The 15,372-nt window shown below is 39.8% G+C and overlaps 2 protein-coding genes across 2 annotated transcripts in view; both read right to left on the bottom strand.

Annotated features, from left to right (window-relative positions):
* Positions 1-360: 360 nt before the first annotated feature.
* LOC141352834 (general transcription factor II-I repeat domain-containing protein 2-like) lies at positions 361-4,266 on the bottom strand. The gene is made up of 3 exons (XM_073858846.1): positions 2,406-4,266; positions 922-1,038; positions 361-516 (listed from the first exon to the last, which is right to left on the bottom strand). Exons 1-3 carry the CDS (start codon positions 4,107-4,109, stop codon positions 361-363), a joined length of 1,977 nt encoding a protein of 658 aa, XP_073714947.1. The 5' UTR covers positions 4,110-4,266.
* A 5,645-nt stretch (positions 4,267-9,911) lies between these two features.
* LOC129453267 (macrophage mannose receptor 1) overlaps positions 9,912-15,372 on the bottom strand; it is a 45,068-nt gene continuing 39,607 nt past the window's right edge. Inside the window, exons 27-31 of the mRNA XM_073859585.1 lie at positions 14,536-14,688; positions 12,850-12,966; positions 12,609-12,770; positions 12,490-12,522; positions 9,912-10,168 (exon numbers count right to left, since the gene is read on the bottom strand). Coding sequence (XP_073715686.1) covers positions 12,497-12,522; positions 12,609-12,770; positions 12,850-12,966; positions 14,536-14,688 — 458 coding nt within the window. The 3' untranslated portion in view covers positions 9,912-10,168; positions 12,490-12,496. The remainder of the gene's footprint in view (positions 10,169-12,489; positions 12,523-12,608; positions 12,771-12,849; positions 12,967-14,535; positions 14,689-15,372) is intronic.

Genomic DNA, 15,372 nt, shown 5'->3' with positions numbered 1-15,372 from the left:
TCCAAAATCTTCATATATATCACATACTCAGCCTCTGTTTCCTCCTCTGCTTCGTTTCCAGTAAACAACAATTCCTACTGCTACCAGCGTGACTGTGCCCAGGTCCTTACTCTGCAACACCGGAACGGTTCGTCAACACAACACGGCCACCACAACACCAACAATCAACCTCCTCTTCGTGTTTAAGGCTGTCTTTTATATCCCTTTCCGTCTTCACATCCTCCAATCCCCAGCCGCTACGTTCATGATTCACACCTGCGTTTTGTCGGGCTTGATTTCGTCTCGCGGCGTTTACCGGAAGTTCCGGTGTTTCTGCTCTTCCGTTCCGCCCCATCTTTGGTTCTGCCCCCTTAGAGATCGTCACCGTGTGACATCATGTGTGGCCAGGTAGCAGTTTACGCTTTCATGAGTTGCCTGGCCTGAGTCAATAGGTGCTGCATCTGAATCAGAAGATTTCTCCAGGGGATCCTCTTTTGTAGTTTCATTCCTCTTGTGATAACGTTGCCTTGCCTTCTTCTGCAAAAATCAGCAGATCATCAAATAATGGGATTGTACAACCATGGCACACTCTTTCTAACCTCATTGTGGGTTGGCATTTACAGTAGTGGATAAATGGATGGGTGGATGTCCAGACAGCTTTGCATACAATGCCTACATGTACATTCACTGACAAAAGTCTTGTCATACCTTTACATATTTTGGTTTTAAAAGAAAATTGTGATATTTAGCACTTTGAGTCTCGAGACATGACCTATTATCAAAAGGCTGGTGTCCGCCACTCTAGTTCGTCCAAAACAAACCAATAGAGACTCAAAGTGCTAAATACCGGAATTTTCCTTTAAGCAAAATACACACACTCTTTCTTGAGGAAATGTGGTAAATTTTCATGAAGATGTCATGTGTGGCCAGGTAGCAGCTTACGCTTTCATGAGTTGCCTGGACTGAGTCAATAGGTGCTGCATCTGAATCAGAAGATTTCTCCAGGGGATCCTCTTTTGTAGTTTCAGTCCTCTTGTGATAACCTTGCCTTGCCTTCTTCTGCAAAAATCAGCAGATCATCAAATAATGGGATTGTACAACCATGGCACACTCTTTCTAACCTCATTGTGGGTTGGCATTTACAGTAGTGGATAAATGGATGAGTGGATGTCCAGACAGCTTTGCATACACTGCCTACATGTACAGTCACTGACAAAAGTCTTGTCATACCTTTAGATATTTTGGTTTTAAAAGAAAATTGTGATATTTAGCACTTTGAGTCTCGAGACAGAACCTATTGTCAAAATGTTGGTGTCCACCACTCTAGTTCATCCAAAACAAACCAGAAGAGACTCAAAGTGCTAAACACCAGAATTTTCCTTTAAGCAAAATACACACACTTTTGGAGTTTTGTTACATTTTCATGAAGATGTCATGTGTGGCCAGGTAGCAGCTTATGCTTTCATGAGTTGCCTGGACTGAGTCAGCAGGTGCTGCATCTGAATCAGAAGATTTCTCTAGAGGATCCTCTTTTGTAGTTTCAGTCCTCCTGGTTTTCTTCTGCAAAAATCAGCAGATCAGCAACTCTTTCTAACCTCATTGTGGGTTGGCATTTACAGTAGTGGGTAAAGGGATGGGTGGATTTCCAGACAGCTTTGCATACGCTGCCAACATTTACAGTCACTGACAAAAGTCTTTACATTTACCTGACGCTTTTATCCAAAGCGACTTACAATTACTATATATGTCAGAGGTCGCACGCCTCTGGAGCAATAGGGGTTAAGTGTCTTGCTCAGGGACACAATGGTGTGTCACAGTGGATTCGAACCCATGTCTTATCCACTGTGCCATCACCACCCCATCAAGTCTTGTCATTGCTTTAGATATTTTGGATTTTAAAAGAAAATTCCAATATTTAGCACTTTGTGTCTCTTTTCTGGTTTGTTTTGGACAAACTATACTGGTGGACACCAAAATTTTGACAAAAAGTCTTGTCTTGACTTTTTGCTCCTTTATAATTGTCTTTGACTGTTTCACAATGGCTGGCTGCGGCATGCACAAACATGTCATTAAAGGGACAGTAAGTAGGGTTTTAAGTGTTTTATTAATCAAAATCAATGGCTTTTTTCATAAACATGTCCTCGTTGGTGTCAAATGACCTCCAGTGATCTGACTTTTCTTAGTAAGCTTAGAATTTCTTCTCTTTATTTACATTGAATGGGTAAGTCCAAGGAGGCTTCAGGAGACTTGCCGTATTGATAAACTACTATAGCAGAGAGGGACAAAAAGCACTAGCCTAAAGCGTTTCCACAACGCGTTTTCATTCAGAACATGTGAATTAGCTGAATCGGACAAGGAGGTCTAAATGTGTGTGCAAATACATTGTCATTATTGAGCCAGAAATCTTAACATATATTACTTGTGACAATGTGATTCAAGTGCTCGTGCGTGAGCCTTGAGTGCAGCTTTGTTTTATTTATGCTCATTACAGAGAAAACTTGCTCACAAAGATATGTGGTTCCAAACATGCACAACAGTTTTGCAGCGAGGGCTGTCAAGTTGGGGTAACCTGGCAATAGATTCTGATAAAATGTGTCCAAGCCAGCTGCGGCAAATTTGCCCTTCAAATCCGAGTCACATTGCAAGTCTATTATTTCAAGTTGGATGCTGACTGGCAGATCAGAGGGATTCACAGTGAATGGCGAGCAAAAAACTTTGAAGTCTTTCTCCAGTTCACCAAAAATCTGAAAGCGTTGCTCAAACTCCCGTGACAGTCCCGTTATTTTATCTTTAAACCGCTTCATGTCTGTCACCTGTTGGGTCGCGCACATAGTTTTCAGACAGGGGAAGTGAGCTGCATCACCACCGGCGAGTTGTGTCTCCCACAATGACAGCTTCAACTTGAAAGAACGTATGCTGTCATAATACTGCGTGACAACTTTGTTGCGCTCTTGCAGCTGTTTGTTCAAGTTATTCAGGTGCTCCGTAACATCCACCATAAATGCAAGGTCCTGCATCCATTCTACAGAATGAAATTCTAACACTGGTTTGCCCTTTTCTTCCATGAACAGTTCAATTTCTTCTCGTAAATCAAAGAAACGCCTCAGCACAGCACCTCGGCTTAACCATCTTACCTCAGTGTGGTATGGCAGGCCATAGATGTGGTCTTTCTCTCTGAGAAGGCTGTCAAACTGAAGGTGATTCAGGCTTCTGGATCGGATAAAATTAACAGTTTGGATGACCACCTTCATGACGTTATCCATCTTTAATGACTTGCAACACAAAGCCTCCTGGTGCAAAATACAGTGAAAAGTCCAAATATCACATCCTCCGTTTGCCGATTGTACTTTCTCTGTGAACTTTGTCACAACACCTGCTTTTTTCCCGATCATTGAGGGCGCGCCATCTGTAGCCAGGCTGACAGCGCGGGACCAGTCCACTCCGACCCTGTCCAGCGCGCCGACGAGTGCGGTGAAAATATCAGCTGCTGTTGTTGTATCTGTCATCGGCACCAACTCCACGAACTCCTCTGTGATGGTCAATGTGTCATCAACTCTGCGGATGAAAATGGCCAGTTGTGCAACATCTGTAATGTCGGTGCTTTCATCAATTGCAACTGAGACTTTACTTTTCGCTTCAGCTGGCTGTCCAAATCCACTGACGGAAATCCTGCCTACAACTGTGTTTCTTGTCAGGTTGATATTTGCAAAAGCCTGTCGTTTTTCAGGGCACACAATCTCCGCTGCCTTCATCATGCATTTTTTTACAAATTCACCCTCACTAAATGGTTTTGAAGCCACTGCGATTTCATTAGCAATGAGGTAGCTAGCTTTCACTGCAGCATCACTGATGTCTCGGCTGTGAGTAAACACAGACTGCTGTTTCTTTAGACCCGCCAACAGTTCATTCACCTTCTCTCTTCTCCGCTGTCCTTGAAAGTTGTCATATTTATCGGCATGAAGACTCACATAGTGGCGACGAATGTTATATTCTTTCAGCACTGCAACTTGATGTGAACACACCAAACATACAGCTTTCCCATTCACTTCCGTGAATAAATAGGAGGATGACAATTTTTCTTGGAACACTCTGCACTCTGCGTCCACTTTTCTCTTTTTTGACAGAGACATATTGGGGGAATGAGGGTGCAAATGCAAATAGTGTTAAAAGTAGAAAAGTAAAAAATATCGCGGGGAAAACAAAGTAGCTCATTCAGACTGGCTGCACTTGCTTGACCTACGTGCTCTGCCCTCTGCCCTACAGTTTGCTTGCTTAACACAATTGCTATTGCGCCATCCAGTGGATGCAATTGGAACAGCAGTTTCTTTTATTGAAAAAAAATATTTTTTATACTTTACAAAATCATCTCGCGGGCCGGATTAAACCCGTTTGCGGGCCTGATGCGGCCCGCGGGCTGTACGTTTGACACCTCTGCACTAGATTGACCTTTTCATTTGGATCCACATGCACTGTGTGGTCAACTGAATGCAGCATTTTTCTGGGCAGCACATTACATTTGGCACCAGTGTCCACTTTTACTTTAAGTTGTCCATTTTCGTTCCTCATTGAGAGCGTGGCGAAGATTTCCCCCTTCTGTGCGGGCGTAAGTATTGTGTCACAGTAAAAAGTGTCAACAATTTGATCATCTGGTTCAATGGTAAATTCATTTACTTTACCTATTTCTCTTCTTCTGTATAGAGTGCGGGCTGTGGGGCGAGCTGTGGCCTGCGCTGGTGCAGAGCGACAACATCTAGCAAAGTGATTGGGTTTTCCACAGTTGTTGCATATCTTATTAAAAGCAAAACATTTGCTGCGGCCAGGTGAGTGTTGGCCATTACAGTTGCCACAGCGAGCCTTCTGAATTGAACATACTTCAGCTTCCTTATGAAGTTCCTTAGAGCTTTTCTCTGACTGTTCATAGAGCATGCTAATGCTAATTGCCAGTTCAAGAGTGAGCTTCTTTTCACGTAATAGTTGTTTGCGGAGGATGTCACTCTGTATCCCGCAGATGACACGATCCCTGATCAATTCATCACAGAGTGTGTCAAAATCACATTTCTTCACCAGTATTTTCAAAGTAGCGACATATGCTTGAATCGACTTGAATCGACTAGCGGTGTTAAAAGCATGCCTGTCCATAATGATGTTTTTCGCTAGCAAACATAATTCAGCAAACTTTACCAGTAGCATCTCCAGGTCTTCGTGACTTTTCTCCTCTCCATAAACAAAGGATTCTGACTTTTCAACAGCCTCCAGGCCGGCAAGATTCAGCAGCGTGTAGGCTTGAACTTTCTTAGATTTATCCGTTAGTCCTGCGTTGCAGTAGATTGTCCTTTCTTTCTCAAATTTCCGCCAGTTGCCGGCAATGTTGTCATCAAACAGTAGTGGATCGATACGACGGAGTCCTTGAGCCATTATCAGACGCTTCTGACACCATGTATCGTGTCGTAATAATTACACATGCAGCTCGTATGAATGTCAACACTAGACTGGTTTATTTTCATAACCCCTTTCACCAACAGGGGTCGCCACCCAGTGACATAAACATCAACACTGATACTTAAAGATGCAATTTGTCTGCACCGCTAGATGGCGCCAGATCAAATCAATAACAATGGCGTTGTTTAATGACGCTCTGAAGCAGCGTGGAATTATGGGATTTGTAGTATTTTACTCAACCGCTGATGGCCATCAATCAGACACGAATGAGAAATCACGTTGACGGATAAGGTAATCAAGTCTTATAAATGTTGCGTTTGATGACATCCTTTATTTCATTATGTAAGTTTATATGTGATGTTCAAAACGAAATTGTTAGTCATAGATGTTACATTAGTCCAAATTCGATGGTTAACACAGCACAGAATTAAGTTTTCAACTTACAATTTACAATGATTTTTCACATAATGTATTGACAGTACAAATCTTATTGTGAAGTGTCTTAAAATTACCATTTATATTGCTGTACCATACCTCTTGATGAGCATATCGTCCGCGAGAAGACGCACTGATTACAATCTACACACTAATGTTGTGATCAATATAATAGCATACGTTTTTTGAAGGGTTACGAATCAAAACAACTCGCCCATCGCGTAAAACACAAGCAGGATCAGAATCTCTGTCTAGTTAAATGTTGTCGCGAAACTCTCTTCATCCAGATAATGCAACAACAAATCCTAATTCTTTCTCTCGTTTTGTTCCAAACTCTTCTTGGGTCGTTTGGTTGGCCCGTACGTTTACATGAGCTGTCTTTGCTGACACAACCAGTAATCAAACAAAGTGAAATCCATAGTCCATAAGCAAGCGCGTAGCCCGACAGGCGCTATCGCATAGTTCCGCATTTGTCCACGACACTAGCTGGGTCCGAAAGCTCAAGGCAGTGAGGACTTGTTGCCTCATGAGGAAATGACTTCGGAGGCATGAAGGCAGCTCAGAGAAAGGCTTACAGATGCACTTCAAAGGCAGCGTGTTTGAAATATAAACAGAGAGTGCCTTTGTGATAACTAATCACATATTTGAAAACTACAATACTAATTTCTCGCTAGAAATGCAATTAAAGACACACTATGCAGTTATTTTACCTTAATATAACAGCTTCAAAGTTATTTCGGTGGTAAACAAAGTCATAGTAAGACGAATCATCCTCCTGTTGAAGCTCGGGGAGGACGCCGCTACCAAAATCAGAAATGCAAGCTTGAGAGAACCGCCCCTGACAAATCTCGCGAGAATCACGACTTGGTTTACGGCAACGATGTCACACACGTTAGGCTTGTTCGACTTCGTGTGGCGCTGCAAGAACCGACCGCCAGATGATGTCAAAGTACCGCGAGAATGATCCGAGAAGGCACTTTGACGTCATCCGGCTGTCGGATCTTGCAGCGCTGCATGAAGTCGATCAAGCCTATAACAACAACTGCACGCGTGAATTTGAGACGTGAGGCTAAACGATTTAAAAGTTAAGAAAGCGCGTTCGGAAGAGAGTAGGAAAAGGAAAAGAGAATCTGACCGCGTTAGGAACCGGATAAGAGTCCCACTCGGTCAGGTTTTTACTCGTTGGCGTGAGCTAAAAGACAGCACTGGAGGGATGCTGATTTGGCGAGCTTGTTGATGGACTAGTAAGTAAATCTCTCATTTGTAAACTTGTTTGCGGTCTATGTTGTATGTTGTTGCGCTTGCTTGTAGTATGTCATGCGATTATCATGACAACAGTTGTCAATATCTCATATAATTATCAGGACACAAATAAGCCTAGAGGTTGTAAATAGTGTAAACATGCACAATTTGCAAACTATTATGATAAATAGCAATAATCATGTATAGTGACATTATAACAAACAATGTTATGAGATAATGCAACGTACACAATTAACTTTGTCATGGCATTTTGTAATGTTTACTTGTGTGTTAGCTGCAATCATGTAAAAACATTATAAGCTAGCAAATGCGGTACTTTATTATTATATGCACTCTACACTTGGAATAAACTTCTTATTATCCTATTACCATCATCTGTAGTTTAGTAGACTATGCAGTAGCCTAATATTTGTATGAAATTGTGAAACATTACCTGGTCATTATCTTTGGAGTACTAGAGTGGGAAATTACGACAGTTGCAAGTATTCTCCAGTCGCTGTTTGACAAAAACACAGAATTGCATAGAGCGGCTTTAAAATGTGTAAAAAGTGAAAATATACCTTTATTTACACAAAATTTGTGCTCCAGTCGCTTCCTTGGCCGCCATTTTATTTTTCCGAACTCGATCACTGTTGTCATGTGGTTGTTACGTCAGTAAAGGCGGTGACAAAGGGTCACATGGATATTAACGTCATTGACAGGAGACTGCACTGACCCGTGTCAATGTTTTGAATGGAAATTTTCTCACGATTTACAAGTAGTTGAAAAGACAAAATACTGGCCTAGTGGTTTTTGGAAATTTTACTGCAAATATCTTACAAATTGCACCTTAAAAGTGACAGTGCATAACTCTACAATTATAAACAGAACAACAGAGTAAAAGAGAAGACAAACACTGCTGCATACACACAAACATAAATTGCACATCCATGTTATCATTGTTTTTATTCTGTTATTACAGATATTAGATATATATCGGGACACTATTTGACTTTATTTCAATAAAACTGTGGTGCTCAAAAGCTTTGCTGGACTGTGTCATAAACAAAACGCTATTGGTTAATCTAAAAAGGGGGAGGGGCTTCTCAATAGTTCCACAATGACATGGAAATGAAGTCACCACATCAAATAATTCTGCACATTCCAAGGCACTTCAGTGGGCCTTAAAAATGTTTTGGTAAATGTTGAAATAAACATAGATAAAAAATGCTGTAGAAGTATTGTATTGTTTATTGTTAGTTTATGTTAACTGATGTAGTAACCAATGTAACAACTCGGGACCATATTGTAAAGTGTATTTTATGGTATGGAAATACAGAATCTTTGCCTATTCTTTCTAGGGTAGGCAAGGATAATCAAATCAGCAATCTTGTTAAGTAACATTTAAATTACTCTAATTAAAGTATCACTCTAAGATTACACCGCAAAAAAAGTGACTTTCAAGAGAAAAGCTCTTAGAATGTTTGTCTTGTTTTCAGTAAAAAGAAGATAACCCAAGAAAATAAGTCTAGTTTCCAGACCAAAAACATCAAACCCAAGTGACCTTGTGCATAAAACAAGCAAAAATATCTGCCAATAGGGTAAGCAAAAAATCTTGAACATCTTTCTTAAACACTAAATTCAAGAAAAATTCAAGAAAAACTTGCTTACCCCATTGGCAGGTTTTTTTGCTTGTTTTATGCACAAAATTTCTTACATTTGATATTTTTGGTCTAAAAACTAGACTTATTTTCTTGGGTCGGTTTTCAAGATTTTTTTATATATTTTTACTAAAAACAAAACAAAAATACCAAGAAACTTTTTCTTGAAAATCATTTTTTGCATTGTAGATCATACACAAAACTGGCAGAAGACTTCCCTCGTGGTTATTTTCTCTGAGCTAAGATCAAGCATGCAGACTTCTTGTCTTTAATAAAATGTATTAAAATAATTTGGTTGTTTGTGATTACAAGTTTTTCTGAATTAGATAAAAAAGAACAGAAACAAAAATACAGAGTCTAAAAATGCTAAGTCTAGAGCACACAAGATTTCAGGCTGTCAGACAACGGAGATGCTGGCTGCGGCGTCCAGATCTGAATAAGCTCTTCAGCGGCATCAATTTATAGACAAGGTTTCAAGTCCAAGTTCTTTATACATGGAGCCCCATGAGATGCCTTAGATCTGACATTTATCATGTTATATATATATATATATATATATATTCTCTTCTGCACTTTCACAGGTCTGCAAATCATGCATCAAAGCGTAATGTATCTCTTATCTAATACATGCATCAATCTCTCTACTCTTAATAAATCAATTTAAAAATCATATATGTCTTCTTTTTGTTTGTGCAATTTAAGAGCTGTCATGCATATATTCCCAACTCACTGATTATAATATTTTGCATTAAAGCAACACTTGGAGTAAAAACAACACTTGGAGTATAAAATAACAAACCCACAGGTTTCTATTGTTCCCAAGGATTGCATATAAAATTGGTCATAATACTTGGTTTATAAAGGTTGTATAGTTTGCATCTTACACAACAAGTGTTACAAAAAAAGATCACATTAATTCAAAAGAAGAATATAAATGTTTCATTACAAAAAGTAAAAACCTCAAATCTTGTTAGTTATGTGCATGCAATTTTTGCATTCTTGAAAAAAAAAGGTTGTACCTAGTTGTGTTGATTGTATAAAAGAGTTTAGATCATTCTAATCACAAGAATCTCAGCTTTCCAAATATATGTGACATGTTTAGCTTTTTGGTTTAAGTTGTTGTATGTCATGAAGTTTTCTGTCAAAAATTCAGTGTTTCTCATTGGAACTTTAAGGCATTTAATGTGTAAAATAGCAATAAAATCATTCATAAATGTTTCTCTTTTTGTCGGTGTACTCTATAAGAATATGACGAGGATTCCATGTTTAATTGACGTTAATATTGATTACAGTATGAAGGGTAGGTGTTAAAGAACAGAAACCCAGCAAGACCTGCGACAGCGATTATGACCAACACGACCACCACAGCGATGCCAGCCATCCATGACACCTCTGATCTACCTGTCAATCATCTGCAATACAACATTAAACACATAACATGAACCATATATAACTATATATATTTCCCACTTTATAAATTTAGCTGTCACGGCAAACTCAAGGAAAATAGATACTCAATTCAGTTCATTTGCACCCTATTACAATAGTATGAAACATTGCTCCATGCAAAATTCACTTTTTTTAAAAAATCAAGGTGGCATGATGCCTCTGCAGCACTGTTAATTTTTTTCAGTTGCTAACAAGCATTGTTCAATACTTGAACCAGATCACATAGTCAGGGGAAAAAGAATTCAGTGCAGACCAAACTGTAAACCATTTTTCATTGCTTTCAGACAAAATGCATTCAGTGACCACACAAAACTCAAAAAAATATTTAATGAAAGGCAGGTGCGTTACCAAATCACTATTTTCGCTGAGAAAGCCAAGCATCAGTGCCCGGCCCATATCAGCAGTAGAACAGCAAACTGTGGCGACGGAACGCAACATCTCCGTTCCCTTCCTTCAGGGAATGAGGTTTACATACGTAGCCGAGATGCTACCTTTCAGACAAATTGGGAATCCCTACCAAAGCACCACTTAAGCTGAGCCTTTCAGTGCCTGCGTAAAGCCCTCTGACTTCTATCTTAAAGATGCAGAACCTGGGCTTACAGCAGACAAAGACCTGGTCTAAGGGTCCTAAAGCTTTGAGGTTGGTACACATATCTATGCAATGAGCACACAGGAAATAACAAAGCCATGGTTGGGTCTGACTCCTCTGGTGGCAGTGCTTGCAGGTTCACCACCTGATCTCTAAAAGGCGTGGTGGGAACCTTGGGCATGTAGCCGGGCCTGGGTCTCAGTGTCTCACTGAAAGCACAAATCATTGACTGAAAATGCATAGAGGTCCCCTATCCTCTTCATGGAGGCCAATGCGAGGAGCGTTAAAGTTTTCATTGTAAGAAATTTGATACTCACAGTATTCAGAGGCTCGGGGGGGGGGTCCTGGAGAGCTTTCAGCACAACAGACAGGTCCCAAGGAGGAATAGAGAGAGTGCGCGGAGGATTCAGCCTCCGTTTACCTCTTAAAAACCTAATTACCAGGCCGTAATTGCCCACTGATCTACCGTTTACCGGCACATGGATATCGCCTCCGTGTCCTGTTCAAAGACCACACATGGAGGTTCTACAGGTCAGGAGAGGGTGCCATAATGTGCCCCCTCCTTGAGAAAGAAGGTGTTTCCTCAGGGGACTCCTCCATGGAGGGGCTGTCGCGAGGAGTGAGAGTTCTGGAAACCAGTTCTTGGTCGCCCAATACACCGCAACAGGTAGATTGCGCCTTCTCCCTGTCTTTGCACAATGTTTGTGCAATAAGACTTACTGGGGGAAACACAATTTTGCGCAGACCCTGCAGCTAACTGTGAGCCAGTGCATCCACAATGAGTGTTCCTCCGGTGAGTGCGTAAAACAGGCAATAATGTGTTATCTCTGGAGAAGCAAACAGATCTATCTGTGCTCTGCCGAAATGTTTCTGAGGAGTGGCGACAGGTGACAAGAACGTAAACTGCCTTGGGGATTGATATACGCAACAGTCACAATATTGTCAGTGTTGTTGTTGAAATGGAGGAGAGCAAGACATACAGCTCGAGGCAGTTTATATACCAGCACATCTGAGATGTCGTTTAGACACCCGCAACTGCAAGCCTGTCGTACATGGCTCCTCACCGCGTGATGGAGGCTTCTGTGCATTCAATGGCATGCCTGGAGACCTGTATCAGTGATACCCCTGCTCTGAGGAATGATGGGTCTGACCACAGAAGTCAGAGTGTGATTGTTACCCAATGCAAGACGGTGAGCCACGCTTTCCTCTGGACTCTGTCGTGAAGCCAACGCTGAAGCAGTCTTATATGGAGCAGACTGAGCGGTGTCACAGCCGCTGCTGCAGCCATATGACCCAAGAGCTTCTGAAATTGTTTCAGCAGGACAGCGCTCTTGTCTTTGAATTTATTCAGACAGGATCGACTGTACACGCTCTTCTGTTTCACACAGTCCAGTTCCATGCAGAGGAAAGAAATCCTCTGTGTAGGGCAAAGTTTGGGATTGGGACATGATGTAGTAATGAAAGAAACTGTGTTTTTGAATGAGAATTGTTGCTAGTGTTATGTTGGTCTGAGTGAGTTTTGGAGGTGAGATTTACTCTTTGGCCAACATTCATGCTGGTAGTGCAGACCGTGTGAAGAGCTTTGAAAATGCGGTCTCAGTACCGAACAATACTTGTTAGCAACTGAAAAAAACTGTAACTCCTGAACACTTTTCACAGGTTATAATTAAACGCTGCAGATGTAGTTTATCATACCTGAGACTTATGGCTTCTCTGTTGGTGGTATAACTGTTAATAAAGACACATGTAGATATTTACATACAGTAAGGTGATGTGATATTAATGCAGATTATTTGTTAGTTTATATGTCAGACCTTTAGCAGTCTTGCAGATATAACTGATCTGATCATCACAGTTGTTGGTGTTCCACATCCCAGTCTCTGACTGAACTTCAATACAAATTCTAACATTATCCGGCATCTGCGGTTTCCAGTTTGTGTAATTCACAACCGTATTATCAACCCACATCCAATTACCTGTCATACACAAACATCAGTTCAATGTTTCTGTGATTTTAAATGTGTTGTATTGATTTAGATGAAGGCTCATTCTAACCCTTATGACTGCGGTGAAGTCCAATCCAGAATGACTTGATTTTATCCTGCAGGATCTCCAGGTATTGTCGGATAAACTGTGATTCTATTGGATCCTCAATACTCAATAAAGATGCACCTGAAATGACAGATAACTCACTGTATCTGCTTTAAAAAACAATCATTCAAACGTTAAACTAAAGATCTGAATGCTGCCAAAGATGAGAAACAACAAAAACAACAACACAGCAACATTAAAACATTTGTCCATTTACTGCACTACACATTCAGATGTGAGGAGTAAAGCTTGAGCTCAAAATGAGTGAATTCAATCTGTGTGTGTCCAATTTAAATGTATGTAAATATTTGGAAAACATGTGATCTTTTTTAAAAAAAGCCAAAGAATGCATTGCAATAATCCGTTCAATTGTTCTGTGATATAGAAGGCATGTAACTTTATTAAGTGCAAAAATTATCCAGAGACAGTTCTACACGTCCATTTACAATCCTAAGATTTGCCCTTGGAATGAAATGGTCTAATATTACCTTATTAGGAAGAGTCATGAATAATTATGTTGAGATTTGCTCTAATTCGCTGTTTCACAGCGAGGCTCATGTCAGTAACTCACATTAAGTAAACAAGCCTTATATATTTGAGGATGTATCATATGGAGTGAAAACAGAATCAAAACCTCTCACAAATGCACACGAAAGTACACACATGTGCACCATAGTTCACAAATGCACACAATAAATCCAGATGCACGCTCAGTAAATCACAAATGTGTGCAGGAGATCCACACGCACTCATGAGAATTCAAATGAGAAAAAATGTGTTGTTCCTCAAAATCTTGATCTTCGTCTGATACTATGGAGTGAAAACAGTATCAAAAAATCCAGATGCTCGCACAGTAATTCACAAATGCACACAAAATAATTCACACAGTGAAATCCAAAAGTACACAAAAAAAAATTCACACACTGAAATCCACGTAGAAGATTCACACTAACGTTAACATGTACAATTTAAAATCAATCCTCCTTGAGTATTTAACCGAGTGTGTGATTTTTGTGTTGCATTTGTGGATTTCACCGTGTGAATTATTTTGTGTGCATTTGTGAATTACTTTGCGCGCATCTGGATTTATTGTGTGCATTTGTGAACTACAGTGGACATTTATGTACTTTTGTGTGCATTTGTGGAAGGTTTTGATACTGTTTTCACTCCATAGTATCAGACGAAGATCGAGATTTTGAGGAACAACAAATTTTTTGAAAATTGTTAATGGACGTTTCTGAGTGGTAAGTTTGTGTTTTTTATCAGTATGGAGCTGCAAAACGTAACCGTAAATAGTAGCCTAAACGCTAGCATATAGCACGAACTAGCATATAGCGCTGACTCAGCAGTCACAACTTTGTGTTTAGCATTGTAACAACTTAGTTTTTAATTTAATGTGTTTTTTTAATGTTGGGGCTTTCAATCTCAATTTTAACATCACACTCAGTGTTATGTTGAGATTGGTTTGTTTTCCAGCAGTTTTTTCATGCACAAGATTTACATAAGAAGGAGGAAACAATCGTGTTTGAGGGTCACTATACATCATTACCATGTACAGACCTTTTATTAATTATCTATGTCTATATAAATAGAGTTTTACATCATACAGGAATTTAATGATCTCATTGAGAGGAGGATGAAGCGTCTTACCCATTCTTATACATTCTACTGTGGCATGAGCCCAGTTGTCTCTCTTGGAGGTCATGAACGTATAGCAGTGTCCTCTAAATGGGATCCAACTGTTCCTCTGATCTGATTCGGGGCAGTTACCCGGCAGCTGAGGAGGATCTGTAGGGGCAAAAACTGTAGACCGTGTGAGGGGTTAGTATATCAGATCTCTCTTAAACTGAAACTGTCAATTAAAACCAGGGGCGGTTCTAGGATTTCATTCTTAGCCCTCAGTAATGATGTGAAGAGAGCATTTTGATGCTTTTTTGCAAATTGGGACCACTATTTTTATATTAATAAATTCATGTAGGCTACATACATTACTCTTCTATATAGTTCCAAGCCCTTATGATTTTTGATTAATAAAAAACTGTACAGATATAAAAGTATAAAAGTTATTTATCACTATTATTTATTATTGTGTATCTTGAATTAAAGTTTATGTATACTATATTTAAATTTAAAGTTTAATGAATACTAACTATTTATATGGGGATTTATATTTATATGAGTCAGACTATACTTTTCATTATACATTATAAATCAGTTTTACTTTCCAGATGTATCATGCATGCGTGTAGCAATCATAACCCGACTAACAACAACCTGCAGTGATTCTAAATATGACTGTAATAAATCATACATGACCCCTTTAGTTCCTGATCGGAAAATTAAAAGCTCTTATGTTTCAAAACAACATAAGCATAAGGGTGAGTAAATAATGGAATGATGTTTATTTTAGGGGCTAATAACCTTTATCATGACTATGAAACTGCTACATACACTTTATCATTTCTTACCTGTCTCTGATCCCTTCAG

This window comes from Misgurnus anguillicaudatus, chromosome 21 (assembly GCF_027580225.2).
Source record: "Misgurnus anguillicaudatus chromosome 21, ASM2758022v2, whole genome shotgun sequence".
Taxonomy (NCBI): Eukaryota; Metazoa; Chordata; class Actinopteri; order Cypriniformes; family Cobitidae; genus Misgurnus; species Misgurnus anguillicaudatus.
This window is presented reverse-complemented; position numbering and strand designations above follow the sequence as displayed.